Here is a 23,144-nt window from a genome sequence, read left to right as displayed (position 1 = left end):
AACCATTCTATGAAATGTTTCTGGGGTACCTAAGCAGTACCTGAGCTCTGTTGCCCTTCAGCCCCCAGGCAGTGCCATGCCCACCAACTCCTGCTTTACAAGGAGTTAAATGACAGGAGGAAATGCTACTGGATTTCAGGCTGGAAATTCCAAAGATGTGAATGAGTGAAAAAGTCCAGCATCTTCTTCACAGACAAATCAGATCTGTCCCTTCTCCTCAGTGCTTTCTCCCCACTGACTGCAGCTCTCTCTGCAGTAGTCCTGACATCCTCAAGCCTTGCACAGAACTGTTCCTGCCAGGCCAGGGCAGAGGGATCCATAAAGGTACACCCGATCTTCTTGCTGGTCACTCTGCACACCCTGGGCATTGTCCAGGGCCAGATTTGCTTGCAGTCACATTAAACTGCTCACAAAAGGCCATCATTTCCCAATCTTCCTTCCAGTCTCCTGGCTGCTGCTGCTATCTGATACCTTCTCCAACTGTTCACAATTAAAACATGACCAAGGACTTGACTGCCTGGAGTGATACAGATCATCATCAGCAACAACAAAAAAAGGAAAATGCACCGTTGTTTTTCTTTTCAAAAGCTTTTAATAGGACACATTTGTTTTTGTCAGTTGTAAAGATTTACACTTGTTATTTTCTTTTTTTTTCTTAAAAAAAAAAAAAAAGGATTCAATCCTTTTTCCAATTTTCAAATCCAAATCCAATTTTCCCCATGAGTACCACCTTTTGTTGCCCCAACTAAAGGACCTCGTTTTGGCCTATATACCTGATACAGTATAACAATATATTAACTATTAAATACAAAGTTCTGTCATATATACTAGGTTGTTATGGACATTGCTATGGTACTGTGCCTACTCTACTCACCTTGCGTAATAGTGTACATGGGTTATTATAGCCAAAGGGGCAGAAAAGGGGAGACTGGGGCATAGCCTAATTTACAGTGGTAATGCTTTTGTTTTTTATTTTCTCCTTGAACACACCTAGTTCTGAGTGCAATCCACAGAAGTCAAAAACAGTGTTCTTTGCCCTCTTCCAAAATATCTACAGTACAAACCTCTAACCAAGTTTTGAAAAATCACTTCTATGTGTGAAGGGCTGCAAGAACGGAATTTACATTTTTCCAGACATGTCTGCAATCTCTTTTCCCCCATTGTGTCAGACTGGCAATAACAAAATATCCTCCTCCCATCTGCATACAGTAAATCCACAGTAGTAAAGTGCTGGTGTGCTTGAATGAGCTGGAGAGCCATGCAACTACTTCACCATGGACAGGGGCTGAGTTTTGGGGGGAGGGGGGGTGTTTTATATGGATACAGTTCTTGGACAGTAATTGCACTGCAATATGATGGAACTTTAGCTTAGCTGCTGACTCACAAACATGACCTGGATGCAGGCTATGAAACTATGCTCTACGTGTTGTAACAGAGCAGGCCTGGCTCCAGGTTTATGAAAAGAAACTCGAAGATAAGAGCTGCTTCTGTTGCCAAAATGCTGCGCAGACTTTTAACAATTTCTCTATAGATTTCTACAAAAATATAAAAAATTCTATCAACATAACCATTCTACAGAATTCCTGTGGATTTTGTACATTTTGTTTAAAAAAGTCAAATTCTATAAAACCCCCCCAAAGGTTTTTTAAAATGATTTGAGTATTATTGCATGCCTGCAGTACATTTGTATTTGCCTTTCAAAAGGGCATCTAGAAAAAAAACTTATCTGGTTTAGAAAAGAATGTATTTTACATGTAGTTCTTTTCCTGAAAGCATTACCACAGAGTTTCTTTTACTGGCTAGTCTTTACTGAATATTCATGTATGATGTAAACTTTTTTGTTACTTCCACAAACCTCGTCAGTAGGCGAAACCCCAAGTATTAAAATAGAAGACTGTTAGGGTTTCTGTTACATTTGGAGTTGAACATTTGGATTAACGTCGTGTTACTGTATTGTGCCATGATTTCAAGCTAAAACATTCAGTGGGTTTTTTGTAAGGAAGGATCTGAAGAGTAGTATCATTCCAGCTATGTGAACACTATCCTAATCATTGAGGAACCAGGGATGGCAATTTTAGTGGCCTAGCTAGTTTCCCAAACTATTTAGCACATGTAAAAGGAAAAGCTAAGGCTTGTTATGGGTGTAAAACCAAAAAGGGATTATGAATATTTCTCAGGCTTAATGCACTGTAATTTTATTATTTCCTTAAATATGATCTGAGAGAAGAACTGATGAAAGGTTTGTTTGAAATCATTGCTTTAGACAGGCTTATCTCTGGATTTGGGCTGGCATATCAAAGAGAGCAGGCTCTATATGGGCCCTCTATGTGAAGAGGGGAAAAATGTCCCAGCCAAGAATTAATCTAACTGCAGTAAATAGTACAGAATGTTAATCTTCCTGCTTCAAATACACTGATTGCTTGACTTCCTGCTGAAAGCCCTTACATTTCTTCTGGACATGTAAATCAGTAGGGATTGTTTATGGAGTAAACATCCTCAAGTGAAAATAAAGGGGCTTAGGACCTCACATAGACTGTGGGGTACAAACAGTATCTTCTCCTTGTGTGCACACTCCAAGCTAATGCAGATACACGTGGTGGAAACAGCCTAATTTCTGGATGAAAAGCTGAAGATCAGCATGTTGTAGTGATCTGCAAAGATTGGTAGTTCTCAAAAAGTTACAAACTCCCGACCAACAGAATTAGCACAAATCCTCCTCCTGCCTGTGTTGGCACGATCTGTGGACTTGGTTTCAAGCCTGTGACTATTGGCACACTTCAAAGCATGCCTGCAGTCCAATTTAGCTTACATCTTAATGTGATTTCATGGAAGTGGAGTGGAGTTAATGTCTGGCTTCCATCAGTCATGTGAGGAGGGGGAGGTGTCGAATGGGGCCAACATCGCATGGTTTTCAGGCTGTGCTGTCCAGCTTTACAGATTGCTTTTGGCAGAGGATGTTAGCACATGAGTAAACAGATAATTTTTTAGATGATTGATATTATAAAGTAAGGACATGAATTCTGGGTATATTAACTTTGTACCATCATGTTGCTGCTTAAGGCTATTGATAGATTGGAAATAAAATTTGCAGTCGGGGTCATGTAAATTAACTCTAGCAGTGATAGCAAAATACCTGGCCATTTTACTGAAAATCAGCAGTCATTTCAGTACCTGCAGACTTTCTTCCATGTAATCTGTAAAACAACTTGCAGTAGTGCCTTGATTCAGTAGAACATGAGCATATGATTTTAATTTTCAAGAATTATTTTAATATGATCAACCTCCAGGCATTCTAGGCGAGAGCTTAACTTTAGGCATGTGCTTAAGCCCATTGTTGTGCCATGTCTGCCCTGATTTCACTCACTGCAAGTATTAAACTGGATCTCACTCTCCTTTCCATAGAGTGCAGAGAGGAGGAGCTCCACTGAAAACAGAGGGATGAGGGAGGTGTAAAACTCAGCAAAATAAAAAGTCCATCCTGGAGACACTGCAAGACATCTCGGAAGTGACCATAGGCCTTTGTTGTCTGTTTCCTAGTAATGTATAAAAATTAGCCATTGTCATGATTTTGTGAGTTGCCAGTGGATGATCTATAACATCCACTATGATTTTTTAATAATTCAATATCTTGTACTATTAAATGGTTCTGCCTTCACCATCTTCAGGCATCAGCATGTTGGACCTTCCTGGGTCTGAGCACTTGCTTTCATACTCTGAATGTCAATTTTATGCAAGATTGGAATATTTTCTTAAAAAATCATGACTGCGTTTCTGTACTACGCAAACAATTGTTTTCCCAGAATATCACTGAAGTTCAAGGGGAAAAATAAATTACATTAAATAATCCTTATTTACTGCTGACTATGGGATACATTTCCTCTGTAATGCACTAATTGGCTACATTTTGTGCTTTGCAAAACAAAATGAAACCTAAACAAAAAACCAAAACAAAACAAAAAAAAAAAAGGAGAAGGGATTAAATATATACTTTTTAGGTTAAAATATTCATAAAAACGAACTTTATCTCAGAAATATTCCAAGATAAATAAAACAGAAGAAAATTAAATGAGTCTTTAGTCACAAAATGTACTACATCCCGCAATACTAGATTCAATTAATTTAATAAAATATAATATACATATAGATTCTGCACATTGTATTGCTTTTACCTAAGCAGAACATATGCTTAAGTAAGCGTGATATAGGTTAACCACTCTTTTAACCAGCTGGTTCTTTAATCTTTCTTTGGAAACTTTTTACCCAGTGCCATTTTGGAGTACAGAGTTTTTAAATTTTTTTTTTTTTTTCTATTACATGAAAGGAAGAAGACATTTGGCACCAACAGAAAAGTAACTCAGGGGTCCATTTCAGTTTGATCAAAGGAAAAGCTAGGAAGTGTCAACAGGTCTTTCTTTGGGGTAGGAGATGTTGACATACTGTCTGGAAGCAATGAATCCCCTATATCCATTGAATCCTTGGACTCACAGGATGGAGCACGCCTCCTCAAGCAAACGTCTCCACTGGCAGGTGAGATGCTGTGGGGTGCTCTAGGTATCAAACTCTGCCCGTCAGGTGGATCTATAGATATACAGGGAGGGCTCAGTTTCTTCTTCTGTCGTGTACCTTGCAAGCATTCCATTTCACTGACCACCTGACTTATAAAGCCAGAGGAGCTGGATGTGGAATGGTGCTGAGGGCTGTTTTCTATGGAACAAATCTCTATTGAATGTCTCCTTTGATCATCTAACCAAGAGGGTGGTTTTTTTAGCAGACCCTGGGTGTCTACACTGTGGTATTTCTTCAGGTCCTTCAGTATCATGTTGCCGGTATTGCCCATGTTCCTCTTAGGTGTGAGAGGCTGACCCTCCGAACAGGCACTCGAGGCTGTGCAAGTTTCTGAAGTGAAAGGCTCTGAGGAGCTGTTGATTTCAGATACTTCTTGGTCCATTGAATCCTCAGGGGTCTCCTGATACGAGTCTGCACAAGCACAGGATGCTGGTGCCTGCTTTGAAATATTATACTGATTGTGGGAAAGCTGCTGTGTATGGACGCTTGCCCGACTCCAGGCAGCCAACTCATTCACTTCTGAGGGCAGCAGAGCCACTGGTGACTCCTCCTTGGGCACAGTGGGAACATCTGGGTCAGAGAGTTCACTCACCTCGGTATGGAGATTCTCCTTGCTATCCAGAGAGTCGTTCCTTATAGCCATCTGTATCAGAGCGCAGAGGGGTTGGGGAGGAGAGGAGTTGCCAGGTGAGAGAGACAGACCAAACAAAGGTTAGTACAGGCAAGGCACAGCATTTATAGGGCACTCAGCTCTGCTGAGATCCCTCAGCACAGACCCATTGACCCAACACAACAACCTGTGTTGTGGGTTCTACCAATAATCAGGGATCTGTGGGTTTGTCCCTGTGTGACAGCCCTTCACTCTTCCTAAATGGTTGACCTTTGGCTTTCTCCTCTAAGGATGGAGGGCTGCAAAACCAGAATGCCCCCACCCAAACTTACTCATGTTCTTGTTATGCAAAGGATGAAGGTCTACAGCAAAGCCCTCAATAATTTCAGCAGCCCAGGTGTGAGCAGGAGAGAAAGATGTGCAAGTGAGCCTGTGTATTCCCTTCTCTAGCTCAGGGGATGCTGAGGACCTGGAATAGGATCCCCAGAGCCAGTAACACCAGAGCAACCCCACTGTCTGCCAGCATCAAGGCAACAGCCTGTCCCTGGCTTTGGTCCCTAGGCTGGAGCCACGACTCTGCATCATCTTATGGCAGGAGCTGGAAACACTGGAATCCAAAGCTGGACTAATAATAATCCGTAATTATTTCAATTCATTCTGATGCTTAAGTTCAGGCTTCCTAAGGCACATTTTGCCTTGGCTGTCTGGAACCTTATGCAGCATCAGTGCCCGCTGGCAGAGGGAACCTTGGGCATGTTTTGAAGGGTTTGCCTTTTCATTTGTCAAAAGGCCTTGCCAAAAGGCTTTATAAATCAGCCACATTAACTGGCCCTTAAAGGCAGAGTATCTGTTTGAGAACACTTCTAATTGAACTTAAAACCAAAAGTCTTCACAGGGAAATTTGGAAGAAATGTGTACACCTGGTCCCAGTCCTTTAGAAAACTGCAAGGAGATGAAATGATGAAATTCCTCATGCTAAGGAATATTTTTGTGACAAATCACCCCAAAATGATCATACGCTTTTTATAAATATTGTCCCACAAGGATGCTTTGAGCCAAATGATCTCTATCCAGCAAAGCTGTCAGATGCGGTGTGTCCATGCGTGCACAGAAACACCATAGTCTATTGTAGCATCTGCACATTGCACTCCCTTTGTCAACGGGGACAGCTCAGAGAATATTTAATATGGCAAACAATTTCATCCAGTGCTGATGAACCCTTTCTAGTTAAAATTTCACAGCATAATGCTGGCAACTAATCAGTCAGGAGTGAAGTTATTCTGGTCTCCTCAGCACCAGTAGTTTTAATGAGTATTTGGGAGAAGAAATCATGTTCATATCCTGAAAAGAGACACAGACCACACAGAAGTCGAATACAGAAGCAAAAAGTAATTGTTGTCATTACTTTTGCTTGCACACCAACCTGTGTTGCACACCACGACAGTATTAGTCACCACCAGCTCTTTCTTTCTCTATGATACAGGCATCTGTGGTTGTTGTTAGTAGTAATAGTACAAATGTTTTACTGGTTTTAGTGGTTTGTTTGAAAAATAAAAGGACCCTCTGCCATCTCAGAGGGGTGTACACCTGTAGCAGCCACAGCTTGGTGTGGGCTACACCTTTGATACACAGTCCTGGAACTACAAAATCAATATAGGTTTAATTTCAGGTAGAATTCCTCTGGAGAAAAGCTTTTGTGCCATGCACTACTAAGGAGTGCAATCCTCAGCAGGAATGTTCTCCCAAAGCATCCGATCCACTCATCTTCCTCTTCAAGTGCATCGCTAATTGTCAAACATTCCGGAGTCTAAACTGGACGTTACTGTGGGGGCTGTGCTTGCCCTCCAGCACTCTGGAGGGAAAGGGAGGTTAAACACATAGGTTTTAATGCTCAGGGAAAGTGCAAGGACCAGGTATGTGATGGACAAGGTTTATCTATTTTGGATTCAGGAGAGGAGAGGGCATGAGGGGAAGTTCCAGGAAGGGAAGTTCCGGGAAGGGAAGGGAAGTTCCGGGAAGGGAAAGGGAAAGGGAAAGGGAAAGGGAAAGGGAAAGGGAAAGGGAAAGAAAAAAAAGCCAAATCAGAATTGCATGCAGTATATGTAAAGACAAGGATAAACAGGTAGTGAAAACCAAACAGCTTTGCCAGTTTAGGCTGTTTGATGTGCTAGTGAGATACTAGTGGTAGCAATAAAAAAGAGTCGAGTAGAGAGCACTTGAGCAAGCAGAAGTGCTGGGGGCTGTAAAGGGAATTTTGACTCTTAAAGGACCTTTCCCAGTGTCTGGCCATCTAGATTGCAATTAACAGTAACAGCAATATCACCAGAACAACTTCACTTCTCCCATTAGCCAGACTGGGAGCTCCTTGCTGCTCAGGAGCCTGTCCAGGCAACCCCTCATGGGTTTGCCCACAGACTATATCTGCTCACTGCCGCAAAACTCTTTGCTCTCTGATCTGTCACTCCAAGAGCATGTTCATGTCATTGCGTGAGCAGAGACAGGGAGGAAAGGAGGGCAATAAATTGACTTAAACATATGAAAAGGTCTACAAAAAGAAGCTGTCAAAGATGTGAACAAAATTAGACTGGAGAAGATGGCTAACATGGTAATTTATTCCACCTAGGTTGCTTCAAAAGGATGGGTCTGTTATTCATTAGAAAGCAAGAGAGAGTGGTTATGAACTGGAATCATGACATCAATTAGTTTCCCCATTAGTGGTGATTGGGATAGCTGGCCAACCCCATGCAAATGAATAGATGTAAGGAATTTATTATGTCAATTTAGTATTACAGACTAATGTAATTGTTAACCTTGGTACTTCACATCCATTTTTAGAGCTTAATGAATCAACTGTCTAATTTGTCAATGTTGATTAAAAGATTAAAGAAATGAGACTATTTTTATATGGGAAATAAATTGCTTTTGAAAAAATAGAACTGATCCCCTTTGTGTATGTAAAATCAGGCATGGAAATACTGAATAAAGCAGAGGTTTTGAATCAGATGTGCTTCTGGTCCTGGTTCAGCTGCACAATCATTGAAATGTGCTTAAAACTGTGATAGTGAAGCACAAGTTTAAGTATTTTACTAAAAAAAGATAAGTCTAAACTTATGCTTCCAATCAACCAGACTGGAATCTTTGATTAGATCCCTTAGATCTTTGATTGAATCAGGATTTAAATCAATGCCAGGCAAAAACCAGAGATAAAACTGGCTGCAAAATAGAACATGTTCTGCTGTGCATAAAGTCAAACTTTTTAAAAGCTCACAGTTGATCGAAAAATATTTTAATTTTCAATTCTCACTGTAAAACCAGTATACTTCTCATGATGGTTTTGCATATGAGAGAACCAATTTCCATGAAACACTTCTCTTTCAGAAAACCAGAAGAGTCAGAGGAGGGGTGGCCTGGGATGGAGCCTGCAATTCTTGTGTCCTTTCAAGCACCAAAAAAATCACAGCAGTTAAGAATGAGTTCCGCAACCCCAACGAGCCCCTAGGGAGCATTTGGCTGCATTTATGAAGAGGATTTTAAAAAATAAAGTGCTAACAATATGGAGAACATTTAGGCATGTTGCCAAAGGACATGATACTCATCATGCATGTTCTTAGGAGACTCCTGAACGGCTTTCAGATCAAAAACCACCAACTAGTTTGTTATTTCTGTAGGAGAATTACAGTTCTCTGGAGGTTTCTCTGTGAATCCCTCCTTGAATTTAAAGCACGGTTAACCAGGAAATGCATCAATATAAAAGACCAGCAGGTTTATGATCATAACTCTGCTTACCTGTCTGCGGAGCAGCCTTTCAGCAGAAGGGGAGTGGACCTGCTGGGAGATCCGGGGCTTGCTCTCCCCCACCAAATGGTTGTGAGCTCTTGCATGGTGGAAATGGTCCTTTGGGATTTGCAGGAGGGAGCTGGTGTCTGCTGGCTGTGACTGCACCGATGCCTTTGAACCTTGCAAGGGGGAGAGGAGGCAGAAATGGGACATGTTCATCCAAGGGTTGTGTCCCAAACTCAGTGACCTCCCAGAGGAAACTGCTCTGCTGCATCTTGGATCAGACAGGCACAGCAAAACCACTGAATTCAGCAACTGGCTTTCCAGAACTGGGAAAAAGCCTCCCATCTACTAATAAATTACTCCAGCATTGTCTATTATTTCATTTTTCTTGGCATTTTCCCCTGATACAACTGGGACTAGCTCCTGTTGAGAACAGAAGACAAGGAACTACAAGTTCATCTGAACTGGCAATTCCTGCATCTTTGCTTTTGGGCCAGTAACTACACAGGCAGCCGCACTTCTGAGCACTGCAAACATCTGACTTTAAAAGGCTCTAGGAGATGTCTCCATGCCTGAGCCTATATGGAGACCAACTGCTGGGATTTCCAAACCAGCATGCATACACTGGAAATGAAGTGAAAGGGAAGAGCACCTGGCAGCTCTCAAGGCTGGTTTTACAAAGCCTCCCAGAAGAAGGAAACGTACTCTCCAGCCTCTTTGTGACCCTTCATGGTTGCTGGCCACTGCTTCTAAAAGGTTTGAAACTCTGTGTGCTCCCCTCACACACAGGCTCAATATTTTTCAAAACAATTCATTTAATCTGGACCGCATCCCAGAGAATCTCATTTGTCCTGGAATCTTTCCCAGAGAAACAGCCCCATTACCAAGGAGTATTCAAACAATGCCTCCTGCAAGTGCCAGTGTTTCTGACAACAAAACCTTCTCAGCTTGATATATTAAGGTTTGGTTGTGGTGATTTATTAGAGGCGCCTGGCACCTCTTGCTGTCTTCAGAAGCACTCTATAATATTACAAACTGCAAACAGGTGGTAGTGACTTCCACCTGAAAAGCAGTGACATTGTAGGTACAAGTGATATGTCAGTCTGGGGATCTTACACACCTCCCAGCACTCTGGCCTGCTTAAGATGATTGGAATTTCACCAGCAGGAGAAAAACAGAAAAGGTTTTATTGCTTAATGTGGTTATAAGACATCAGCTTTACCTCTCGAAAGCATTTCTGCTACATCTCAGTGGAACAGTTGTTCCTGTGGATATACAAGGGTGCAATGCCTGTCCCCAGAAAACCGGGGCTGTCAGATAGGGCTACTCAGGTTCTCCAAACTGAAGCTGGGAAGTGAAATTTTGAAAAAGAAGGGAATCATAAATTACCTAGTCCCTTGCTGATGTAGTTTTTGTTCAAGACAGTGCAAATACATCCAAATTAAGGGTCAACAATGAAGCACTGGAAATTCCCTCTGCAGCAAACATGATTCTTTCATGTGGTCAGGAATTTCATGACTGTTACAGAGACCCATAAATTCTAGCTCAGCTGAAGGTAATGGGAGATTTGCTATTGCTTTCAGTGGGATTTTAGCTGCACCATTAGCATTATGTGCAAACAGGTTCTTCAAAACACCACTCTTGACCTTGAAGATTGTATATTGTGGCAGAGATTTCTCACAACACCAGATTCATTTTCCTTCCTTGTGCACACTTTTTTTTTTTGCTTCTGTTCAACAGTCACTATTCATCCAAATTCTTATTACTATGTAAATTTCAACATCTTATTTCTAATCTGTTCAAATCTCCTACCACTCTGAATATTGCTGAAATTATGTTTTGCTTAGAGGCTTTCAAATGCCAATGCTTGTAAAAACTTCCCTGTCTTATTGGTGACAAATTTCTAAAATGATGGTGTGTACAGACAAATTAAAGGTGGCTCCATTCATTTCCCAGCCCCAGGTAACCCCTGGCAGGCAGAAGAACTGGGGGCACAGGGATAAGCCCTGGGAGGCAGCTGCAAGCACAAGGACAGAGGTGCAGGCAAGGAGAGCCCTCCCTGTACCTAAGAATATTTCTGAATTTAGCTCCAAGATGTATATCAAATCCCAACCATGCACACTGGGAAGAACAATTCCATACTCTCTCATTTTCCCATTCATCTCACACCAACATGTCTCTCAATTCATATTAATGTTCATTTTACAGGCATTTAGAGACACCTTCTTCCCATCTTTCATAGATGTTCCCAGACAGAGATTCCAAAAAGGTACTGCTGCAAAATACAGACAGGAGGAAATATTTCTTTACTGGGATTTCTCCTCTGAGGCCCAGTGGGACAGATGGAGACCAGGCTGTAGGGACTGTAACCTTAGGGAACCAGGCAGGAGACAATCAGCGTTGAGCCAGGCCACTGTCACATTGCTAAAAAATTCTGAGGAAAGGAGTTATCTTAAACAGGGCTTTATAAATTGTGGAGGGTCTTTGCAAGTTGTGGAGTCTTTTCACAGGTGTTCCACAGGTCTAGACACATGACTGGAAACCCGTGGCAATTTTCTCCTTCCTGCTGAAGAGCTTGGGAAACCACAACTCTTGCTCTATTGGAAAATCCTACTCTTGTCCCAGCTGAGAGACATGTACCTGACTGGGACTTGTGATGTGCTGGTTTCCTGTCGCCCAAGGAGGCAGGGCTGGGGCTGGAGTAGGGTGGCTGGAACATGTAGCTGTCATTTGGCAAGGAGTGGGTACGTCCCACCGAGGGCTTCCTCACGCTCAGCAGGTCCTTGCTGGGAGACAGGGTCAGCGTGTTGTCCTTGGAGCGGAGATCATCCTGAGGGGAAGAAAAATGTGAGGAAGGCAGGTGTGGGAGGGTGGGAAAGAGGAGAAGTGCCCAGAAACGCACCCGACAGCCATTGCAACCAGGATGGCATGATGGGCATGCACAGGGTGCACGAATGGATCTATCAGGGAGCCATCCCCCTTCCTTGGGGTTGTCAATAAACTCTCACACAATGGATCACAGAAACAGGAAGCCACAACGTAGGAATAAACCATGACTATTTCAGAGATATGCAAAGAAGGCATCATGCCTCAAGGCCAGCAAAGGTCACATGCTTGGCAGAACTTTAACTCTCCCTAGGTGCCCTCATCAGCAAGGCAGGCTTTTGCAAAAGTGAGTAGTTTCCTCTTCTGACAATAAAAGAAAGAAAAACAAACAAAAGAACCCCAACTCAAATGCAAAAATTAGTTTATAAAAAATATTTTCTGTTCTGGCTCACAGCACAATTTTATTGGATTTTCTTCTCACATAATGAATAACTAAACCTATTTTATTGAAAAGGATATCTAAACCTACTGCTTCAGGGTGAAAGCCATTCTCTAATTAGAAGGGATCTAATGCAAGCAAGGGTTATTGTATATATGTTAACTGTGAAATTTTTACAGCCAAAGAGACTCTTGGAATGGACAGCCCCAGAGGCAATATTGAGTGGATTCAAGTCTGATTTCATAAGAAAATATCTCCGTCCCAGAAATGTTCTTGGGTGTTACTGTCTTGGAGAGTATTAGCAAAAAATGGAAGCAAAGTCATCTTCCCAGTGTATTTCTAATGGAACAATTATTTAATTGTTAAAATGTCTCAAGTGAAAAACACAGGAATATGTTTGTGCCACTGTAGTCTAGTACAGTATTTAGCTGATCATTTTGGGAAAACTTTAGATCTTATTTTCTGAAAAATTTTCCCTTCACTCAGTGCATTACAGGTTTTCTGGAACCAACGAAGATTTTTTTGATCCCAATTTTATCCTTCAGTCATAAAACCAAAATTTCACTATGGCATTTATTTGCACAAGAAACAGGATGAGATTAAAAGGCATTTGCAAAAAGAAAAAAAAAAAGAGGAAAAACAAGAAGAAAAGACGGGGAAGAGAAAAAAGAAGAGGAGATCACCATTACAAATTTAATGAACAAAACCTGCATTGCCACACAGCATTTGTTTCAGTCCTTGGGAAACTGCTGATTTGGAGCTTGGACACAGACTAGATAAGGGAGACTGCAATCTCCTGAAACAGCTCTGGGAAGGAGAGCAAAATCTGTGCTGGTAAAGCTGAGAGAGTGGATTTGGGAACCTCTCTGTCCCTCCCTGCCTTCCCCTTCTTCGTGCTGTTTTGCTGTTATACTACTGAGCTTAAAGCAGAAAAGGTAGCCTGAAACCTGAGATCTCAAATTCAGACCCATTTGAATCTGAACGTGAGAACTTGGATTTGAGACCCCATCCAAATCCAACCTTCAGTGAACTTTTAGATTTGTTGACCGGATCCAATATGGCTTATTTCCACTTTTGGATCATCTTGGGGGAAATCTCATGAGTGAAATTCATGAAAACCATTGAAAATGGCTGTAAAATTATTTTCCCGGGTCAGGCTACAGAGCAGTGGGAGCACATGACTTTTTGGTTCAGTGGTACTTTTGAAAAACATGTTGTTTTGGCTTGACTGAAAATCAAATCCAAGTTTTCCTTGAACAACAACAACAAAAAAAAAACTCAAAAAACAAACCAAAAAAACAAAACCAAAACCAATACAAAACCAAAAACCAAACCAAACCAACAACAAAAAAATCCCCAATACAGATATTTTTCAACTAAAGCCACATCTAAATGAAGTGTAAAAATATTGCATTTAGAAGAGATTTCAATGAAAGCTTGCAGTTTTTCAGGGGTTTGGGCAACTGTTGCCACCAAACACTTTTTTGGTATTGATAAAAATTCACAAAACCCTTTGTTCAATACAGTTTTGCTTTTTTTATTGGAGAGGGGAGAAAAAACATCTTTCCTGACTGTACTTCTGATACTTTGCAGTGCTGTCAAACAAAGTTGTCTAATCTGATTGAAAACTAGGAGGGTTTCTCCTCTGTCCAACTCTCCATACTAACTGTGAAACAAAAAGTCTCGTACAAAAAGTAAAACGGAGTTTACAAAATCTTTTGCACAGGATGCCATGAAGCATGATGGGAAATATTGTCACGGTTTAAGAGGTATTTCTCAAATAAGTGCTAATTAGGATGACAGTCAACTAATATGGCAGAAAATTTATGAACAACACAAACATCCAAAGGTAGGTACATGAACAACAACAAAGAAAACAAGAATGATTTTAAAATTTGGGAAAGGAGTTATGTCTGTTTTACAGCAGAAAAAAAGCACTTGACTGCTACACAGCTAAAAATGTCTAATGTTTCAAAGAGGAGATGGTGAAGGCAGGGTTCAAAATACTGGTTATGTCAGTCAAAAAACCACTGAATAGTAGGTTTTTTTTCTTTTTTTCCAGCATAGTGACTACTAGAAAGGATTTGCAAAACAAGTATTATGTTGGAGAGATCCTTATTTGATATTTGTAAAGGAAACAGTCTGGCACCAATCATGCAAAAAGCCTTGTGTTGCCTGTGTTCACAATGACAAAAATCCACACCAAACCGAAGTGTTGGGGTTGACCCTTCAGCAGAGGACATGGGTCATTAGCTCACGGGTGTCTCTTCACACAGTATCACTGATTTGTTTCAGATGGTGAGGAAATTTCAACCTTGGTGCTTTCCAAAGCCTTTTTTTTACTATTAGTTTTACTTGTAGAAAACACACTGTTTATACATAAGACACCAAAAGAAAAATTGAAATAACCACTCATTCCTTGCAAGGAGCGAAGACTGTGGACAAGAGTGACAAAACCCAGGACTTAATAGCATTAAGGACAGCATCCTTTTCAGGGAAGAGGTTGGTGCTATTTGAGAAGGGGCTGGAATTGGAAATGCCAATAGGCAGGTGCAGAGAGATGGGAGCAGTATTTCGAACCCTGTAAACATCAGACTACACAGAGACCAATGTATGTACATTGCTTTCCAGAGCATTAAGTAAGTGTGTGTTAATGTCATCAGGAAAAGAGTCATCCATCAGAGCTAAGGACCAGGACTTTTCAGAGAGAATATCTGACGTCAAAGATAGAGCCTCCATCTCAGCTAGAGGGATCTAAAGGGAGAAATGATTAAACATAAGAAACCAGGACACAAATCTTTTGGAAAGGAAAATTAAAGAAAGAAAAAAAAAAAGTATCATAATCTAAATACTTCTAGACACTAAAGCAACATCCCTGCAGTGGGAGAAGCTACATCATACACATTGTTATCAAGGACAGAACATTAAAGAAATTAAATATAATGAAGAAATTAAAAAATGAGTGGGACATTCATACTTCGGTGCTTACCAAGGATCTGGGAAGGGGTTTAAAACCATACACTAATGTTAGCATTGTATTTTGCTGTTCTTCTGTCTATATGACGAAGCAAAAGTAACACTGCTCTCATGATAGAGAGATTCATCCTCTTGGCTGTGATCAAATACAAGTGGTTTCAAGATCTGATTTCTCTGAAGTTGTTCCCCCCCAGTAACCATCCTGGTTTCTAAGATAAACTTGTTTTAGTCTCCAAAGATTCCCCAACAACTAAACCATCTTTTCAGGTGGGGTATGGAGTGTGCCTTTCCCTGTGCCATAGGAGGGCTGCAGGGACTACACCCCCCCACCCCTCCCACCCCCAAGAGGCAGGTGGGACCATAATTCACTTCCTCATGGATAAAAGGGCACAGGGAGAAATTTAAAACTTTATTTTGGTCAGCAAACACCTTCCTGGTGATTTCAACTCTTTTTGGCTGGCTAAAGAGCCTCCAGTGACACCAATAACTGACCTACTAAAACAGCCAACTAAATTTTTCAGCCCCCAGATGCCCCTCAGGCCTGGCCCCAGCTGCCTCCTCTGGCACTGAGAAATCCTGACTTGGAAATTGGCTCTACACAGCCGCACTCCTGTTTTCATGCATCTTGCATGACTGGATCCCCACTGAAGGCATTCAAACAACCTATAAATGTCCTTATCAAATCATTGATGAAGCTCTCTCCCTAGACACAGAGGTCTTTTTATAAGAAATGTGAAAATGTCACTTCAGATTTTGGAGGAAAAAGAGGGGGAAAAGGGGACAGTGGCATCTCCCCCAGAGCAGCAGCTCTGCTGCCGGGCACTGTAAGAGGGGGTTTCTGCCCTGCAGCAGGCTCAGTTCTCCCCAGATCCCCTCCCTGGATACAGTGCTCATGACACCAGGAATGGCATTTCATCAGGTAACCTCCAAACCCAGCTCATGCTCACAGGGGCTGCCTGCTCTAGGCAAGTCCCAGGTGCTTCCTTTTCAGTTCTCACTGTGCATTTTTTTTTTGCCATCCTCTTTGCTTGAAAAGTCTTTCAGCAGCAATAAATCTTCCAAGAGAAAACAGAGAGGCCCAGATCTCTTGCATTGAAGCTGTTAAAGGACTCGGTTTTCTCACTCTTAGAAATGGCAGCCGCAGGATGGAACAAACCCAGTGATGAGTGAGCCTGGAGAGGCTCAAAATTCAGCTGAGATAAGTAAGAGGGTTGGACTCCTCTCATCTAACCTCGGCTTTGATATCTCTTCTAGCACACTTATCTGCTGGCAATGGATGAGAGAGATGATTTGGAGCCCCTGATTTAAAATGTGGCTCCCCTAAATCATCACTGTGAAGGCTGCCAGCCTAAGGACAGGAATCCCTAAGAGGGACCCACCAACCAGAGCCAGGAAAAAGCTGTGCAGGAGTGTGGTGGACTCCAGCAGCTCCTGCCTGCTGGAGCTGCCTTGCTGGGAGTTGCTATTAATCAGATTGCTTTCAGCAAGTCTCAGCACTGCTCTAAATTCCTGAATTGCCTGAGAACATGACAAATGGTGTGAAAAGAAAAGTCAAAATGTAAACAAAACATCACCCCACTTCAGCTTTCCCAAACCCAGAATTGAGTTTGAAGCTGTCAAAACATTTTGTTGGAAACATCCAACTGATTTAGACCAGTTTTAATTATAGATGGGGGGGGGGGGGGGGAAAGGCTTAAATTTTAAAAGAAAAAGCCATTGCAAAGTGGAATGCTGTATTTTTTCATTACAGTAATGTCAAAACAAGCCCATTTTTTTGCTGCAGCAGCACTTTCTGGTGAAACTGTGACAAAAAATTTTCAACCAGCTCTCACTGAGTTTCCTACTGACCCTCTGTCTTCCATGCCAAAGCTACTGTCTCTATTCCTCTGGCAATTCTTAGAGACAACCACTTCCTATATCTTAATAGACTCTAGGATGCAATATTGAGCAATCAGAGGGAGACATGTAATCCTGCTATATAAAGATCTGCAGTAGGATTTCATTTTACCTAAGCTTGTTCCTTTCCTCTAATGAACCATCAAAAGTTGGGTAATTTAGAGTGTCAGTGAGCTCATAAACAAGCACGCTGATTTAACGAGAAGACTTCTGCTATTTTTAGCCAGGGTGTGGGGGAAATAGATCAAGAAATATGGAATTTGCTCAATTCCAACTGCAGCAAAAAAATAGGTGTGCTTGAATTATTATTATGGTCACTGATGTGTTTTAGGGAAAATATTTGCTCTAAAGAATAATGCACTTTAGAAAGTAGGTATTTTATTCTAGGAAGTAAATGGACTAATTTTAAACAAGCACTGTCTGCTTGAGAAAGCACTGGAGCACACAGTTACTTCTGTGCATCATTAAGGGTGGCCTCCCCTCCTAAATTCACTAGATCAGAGATAAGGATCTAGTTTAGAATGACCCATTTGCAAGAAGCCTCTTTAGGAAAACCCTTCAAAACTGGATTTTCATGCAGTACAAGTAGGCACAGAACACAGAGATCATTTGATGAACCCCAGCAGCTCAGGCTCTGCTCTGAGAAAACCTCACACTGCAGGCTCTGCAGACATGCCCTGACATTGCTGTGCAGCCCTGCTTAGGAGCAGGAAGCCAAATATAAGAACCTCACTGAAGGATGGAGATGGAATTTTTGTGCATTTTCCCTCTAACACCTATGAACTGTAAATCCCAATGAAAAACTTCTTACTGTGTTGACAAGGGAAAGTTCGAGCATGTTCTCTTTCTCTTGCATTGATATACAACATCATCTACTCCCACAGAAAAAGCTGAAGTGACTTATGCTTCCAAATTCCTGTGACTGCATTACATAAAGAACTTTAACTTGCTATTAAAGGTCTCAGTCAAATTGAGTTTGGATGGAGACTTTGCAGGAAATTAGGATATTAACCTGTTTCTCAGAGTTGTAATATTCGGGAGCTGGGAGGGCATAATGATGGCACACAGAGCCTGACAGGTTGTCCATCAGCTTCAGCTCTCCTTCCAGAGATTCCTGGATCAGCAGTGATATGGTATCAAACAAGTGCCTTTCCTAGGAAGGGTGGTGTATAGCATGCAGAGAGAGAGAGAGAGAGAGAGAGAGAGAGAGAGAGCAAGCCAAAAAGAGGGGAGGAAAAAGGCAAGGGACAGAGACAGAGAGAAAATAAGGACAGCATATCAAACCCAATGAACAAAACAAGGGAAAAAAAGTAGAAGGGGGGAAGAAAAGGTGGAAACGTTCAAGGAGAACAGCAGCAACAGGAACAATGGGACAGGAGAAAAGGAGAGAGAACAGTGCAGTAATATCACGGTGAGCAGACACAGCTTTCCCAGACATTACAAGAGATGGAGTGATGGCAGCTGCCCCGAGACCACAGCTGCTCCCACCCGGGGCCCTCCTTGGGGACAATCTCCCTCTCGGCAAACATGGCCAGTCATTTCTGGGGGCTGAGCAGAATTTTTCCATTGGTGCTGTCAACTTCAACAGGACACTACGTGCTGCAAGGCTTCTACACACATGGTCCACACTTTTGAGCTGCAGGACCTAATACTTGACACCTAAATCCATATCTAGATGGCACAGAAATTAAAATAACATGTCCTGTCCATGGAACCTGCAGCTGAGCAGGATGGACACATGTCATGTCACTAATTCATTTGCCAGACATTGGCTGAGGTGCCCCCTGTGTTTTGGCCAATGATGTCAAACCAGCTAGCCACAGCACTGGGGTTGCACAGAGCAGGGTCTGGCTTTTGCAGGCAGAAGGGGAGTATTTCAGGGTGCACCTTCCATGTAGGGAATGCCCAATGCATACAATGAGATGAGGACCAGCACTACAGTCAACAGCACACAAGTGCAAAAATCCCAGGAAAGAGGCAAGCAAAAGAGCATGCTGTCCTTGCAGGGTTGTGTCCTGGGATTTGTATTCCTCTGCTATCAAGCTCAAGCATCAGATTTGTCCTGAAGCTTTTGGTTGGGGAAATAAATAGTCAGAATAAGATCTCCTGGAGGTTTTTGAGGCTTCTGTCTGAGGGAAAGAACAAGAAACACACTCTGAAGGTTATGACTGGAATAAACCCTTTCCCAGGCTGCCTTTAGAGAGGGCAGGTTTAACAGACTGCAGAGTGAGGGTATCATTCTGACTGATTTGTCTCGCAGTTTTGCAATTTTTCTTTTTTGCCAGTTTCAGTCCTGGTACAGGACAACACAGCTGAGGACATGTCAGTACTCTGCTCAACACATACAGAACCAGTTGAAATGTATTGTTTCTTCCTAGAGGACGTAGTAAATCTGGATTTCCCCACAGGGCCCTGAACTCCTTTTTCCTGAGCCAAAGAGCAGCTTTGGATTCCATCTCAAACATCAGAGATTCTAATGGCACCACAAATTTCCAGTAGCTTAGGAACTGAAACAAAGATTAAACAGGGATTTACTCTCTTTCACCCTTGGACTAAAAATCATAAATGAGTTTTTCATGCATTAGATTATGCATTAGTCCACCCCAGGCTGTGGTCAAGACATGCTGTTGTGAAATAATGATGTAATAAAAGTTAATGAAGTCTGCATAGAGTTTAACCCAATTTGCAACAGCTAAGACTAAAAAAAAGGCTGGACTGTATTTCCTGAGTAATTTCAGCTCAGTGACCTCCCAAATAACTTGTCTGGGGCTTGATGTCACCTCTCATTCCTCAAACTGAGTCTTCATCCAAAAACTGCGCTTTAAGGAGACATGGTGCAGCCTGTAGCAGCTTCCGCATTACAGCTATTCTTCTGCTAGTGGGAGTTCTGCCACCAGCTCTGGTGAGCTCAGGTTTGAGTCTTCTCTGGATTATTCTATTGTTAAAAGAATTTTTTCTTACAAGCCTGACTGTGGGGATGGTTTTTAAATTGAGGTTACATAAAACAAATTTAATACTGAAGCAAAGATTAGCCTAGTTTTATTCCTCTTTTATGTTGTGGTTCATGGTCTGTATTAGAAAAGCAAACAAATTACGTTCATCATTTTGCTATCACAAAGGACCAGTCAAAAGTCTGAATTAGAGTAAATTTGGAGCTAGGTAGTAAATTAGAGTAAATTTGGAGCTGAACTCTGTGGCTTGAGCTAAACTCCAGAGTAAATTGCAAAACTCTCTCCCTCCAAACAGATGCATCAAGGTGGGCTGGAGACCTGCCTGGGGTCTCTTCCCTGCAGCATTGGCTCCCAAACCACACAAGAGTCAGCAGCAGACAGCAGGGAATACAAGCTCAGAACATCTGGTACATGCCTCTTTCACTACCAACTCTTGCAAGTCTTCCCCCAACAAAAATGCAGGGCAAGCCCTCCTCACCCTCCAACAGAGATTCTCACCATATGATAAGCTAGTGAGAGCTGAGAATCCACCTTGATTTGCATGGGATTGGTAAATCCACGGGGGTTCTCAGGTCTCTCTCCACTGGTGGTGCCTGTCCACACAAAGATGTCCGAGGGGCTGTGCTGGCCAGGGCTGATGGTCTTCATCTCCATCTCCAGTTCTGCTTCAAGCTCTGCCTCCTCCTTTGCCTCCTTGTTGCTCTCCTCCAAGTGCTTCATGAGCACTGCGATCACCACATTCACCAGGACAAACTGGGCTGTCAGCACAAAGGAGACGAAGTAGATGGGGGAAATGACGGTGTTGTAACAAGTGGACTCCTGGTCACAGTCACGCAGCGTGTCCTGGAAACAGCGGGGGAATGATCACAGAATCAACCAGGCTGGAAAAGACCTTGGAGATCGTCAAGTCCAACCTACCACCTAACACCAACTTATCAACTAAACCATGACACTAAGATGAAGGGATGTGAAGATATTGCAGCATGAACCACAGTCTGCAATGGGTTCTCCTTTCATGAAGAAAACTGAGAAGATTTGGCAAATTTCATGTTTAGAACAGCAATACACTTGCTGACAAAACCTTAACACTTACCTTCATTATCCCATTCCAGTTGTCTCCTGTGGATACTCGGAAGAGGGTCAGGAAGGCCATCCCAAAGTTCCTGAATGTGGCATGCCGTCCCAGCCCCTCGCAAGGGTGTGTGTCATCACATTCTGTGAGACCAAGTGCAGCTGTGAGACCTCCCACTCCAACACCATTCCCACCCCTTCCACTGGCATGAGAAGACTCACCGAGGTCTCCAAACAGCTCCACTCCAAGAGCTGCAAATATGAAAAACAACAACATGAAGAGAAGGCCCAGATTCCCCACCTGAAAAGAGAAAAAGAAATGGGGGGAAAAAACACACAAAAAAAGAACATTCATTGATTTTTTTTTTGTTCCAGACCTGTTTCTTGCTGTATTCTTTAATCCAAAACTTAAATTGCTTCAGGGCAAAAATGACCTCAATATGAGGACTGTATCTCAGTGCTTCGGGAGGAAAATCTGATTCTCTAATGACAGCAAAGATAAAATTATTAGCATTCCTCTGCAATAGGAAATGAGCTGTGGGCCAGAGGAGCTCTGGTTTGATATGGCAGTGGGTTACCTGTGGTAGCGCTTGCATCACGGTGTCCAGGAGGGCCCTCATCCCCACTGCCATCTTCAGCAGCTTCAGAACTGTGGAAAACACATTTGCAATATGGTAACGGCAGCGTTAGCAGAGAGGCACAAACTCAGTCCCTCTCCCAGGAGCCCAGGAAGAGAAACGTGAAATCTTGTCAAGTGTTCACCATTAGCTGCTACAGTCCTTGGCCTTTTTACATCACTCCTTGTTGCCTGGATACTATCAAAATCCCATAAATAGCAGCATCACCTACTCTGAGACTTGGAAAAAGCGTTATCACTCTGCCTGGCTCTTTCTTCCCCACTTTATCTGTATTGGACTCATCTCCTTCCTCCGGTTATCATGAGAAGTTCCTTTCCCAGCCCTGGGCCTACTTTCCCACTTCCATAGGCTACCCACTTTCATACATGATTCATTGAGGAATTATTTACACATCTCTTCCAGAAGGTTGCATTTCCAATTAGAAGCTGCATGTATTTTTAATTCTGAAAGGGATCCAATACACAGAAAACCCACTTTTTCCCCCTCTTGAGACACAGCAGCATTTCATTTCTCCTCCAGCTCCTTCTCTGCTTAGATGAGGGCTGTAATCAAAACAATTCTTCCTCAGAGCACAATACCCTTCAGGAGGGCCTGGAAGTACTTCATTAAGGGCCTGAGCACTCACATTTTACATCTTCATCATTTGGCCCTGACACCTCCCTGTTTTGAAAAATCCTTCAATCCCTGAAGAAGCTGGCTCCCTGACTTGGGAACGTGTCTGAGGGCACAGATGGATACAGTGTGACAAGGCATGCTTTGTCACCAAGTGGTGTGATGTAAAGCCTCATGGGATTTTAAATTTATTAGATGCTCATCTTTTAAAGCCGATGTACTCAAGCTTGTGTTCTCTAATCCCTGTTAGAGATGACTTTGATTTGACTGGAGCAATTTTCCCAGGTACATCTCTGGGAGTTACTGCCACAGCTACTTCTCCTTAATTTCTAAGCTCTCAGCCTTCAAAATCTCTTAAGGCAGAAACACATGGTCAGTTGGCTCAGCTTTTTGACTCCTTGCAAGTATTTTCCCCCATTGTTCTTTCATTTGTTTACAGCCTGTTGATGCCAGAGCTATGCACATTATGATGAGGATGTGCCCCAGGACTGTTTCTCAATGCTTAACTCTCTCCTGATGCCAACCACGTACCTCAAACACAAGTCAATTCTGCCTTATCCCTCTCACCTCGGGCGATCCTGAGAACCCTCATGATCCGGATAATTGTGGGATTAATTGGTAGTGAAGCATTCACCTCGATCTCTTCCAAAGTGATACCCATGATAGACAGCAGCACAATTGCCAGATCTAATTGGTTCCATCTGGAGACAACACAAAGTGAAGTTTAACATCTACTAAGAAGCTGGCAATGGGAGGCAGCTTGTTTCACACGAATTCCA

General features: G+C 42.4%; 1 protein-coding gene across 1 annotated transcript in view; it reads right to left on the bottom strand.

The window, feature by feature from the left end:
• Positions 1–4,105: 4,105 nt before the first annotated feature.
• Positions 4,106–23,144, bottom strand: part of CACNA1G (calcium voltage-gated channel subunit alpha1 G) — a 142,728-nt gene continuing 123,689 nt past the window's right edge. Inside the window, exons 29-38 of the mRNA XM_053960060.1 lie at positions 22,933–23,066; positions 21,694–21,764; positions 21,338–21,416; positions 21,138–21,259; positions 20,543–20,887; positions 18,106–18,246; positions 14,841–14,975; positions 11,597–11,786; positions 8,963–9,132; positions 4,106–5,209 (exon numbers count right to left, since the gene is read on the bottom strand). Coding sequence (XP_053816035.1) covers positions 4,355–5,209; positions 8,963–9,132; positions 11,597–11,786; positions 14,841–14,975; positions 18,106–18,246; positions 20,543–20,887; positions 21,138–21,259; positions 21,338–21,416; positions 21,694–21,764; positions 22,933–23,066 — 2,242 coding nt within the window. The 3' untranslated portion in view covers positions 4,106–4,354. The remainder of the gene's footprint in view (positions 5,210–8,962; positions 9,133–11,596; positions 11,787–14,840; positions 14,976–18,105; positions 18,247–20,542; positions 20,888–21,137; positions 21,260–21,337; positions 21,417–21,693; positions 21,765–22,932; positions 23,067–23,144) is intronic.

Source organism: Vidua chalybeata, chromosome 19, assembly GCF_026979565.1.
Source record: "Vidua chalybeata isolate OUT-0048 chromosome 19, bVidCha1 merged haplotype, whole genome shotgun sequence".
Taxonomy (NCBI): Eukaryota; Metazoa; Chordata; class Aves; order Passeriformes; family Viduidae; genus Vidua; species Vidua chalybeata.
The sequence above is the reverse complement of the archived record's forward strand: the minus strand, read 5'-3'. Positions and strand labels throughout refer to the sequence as shown.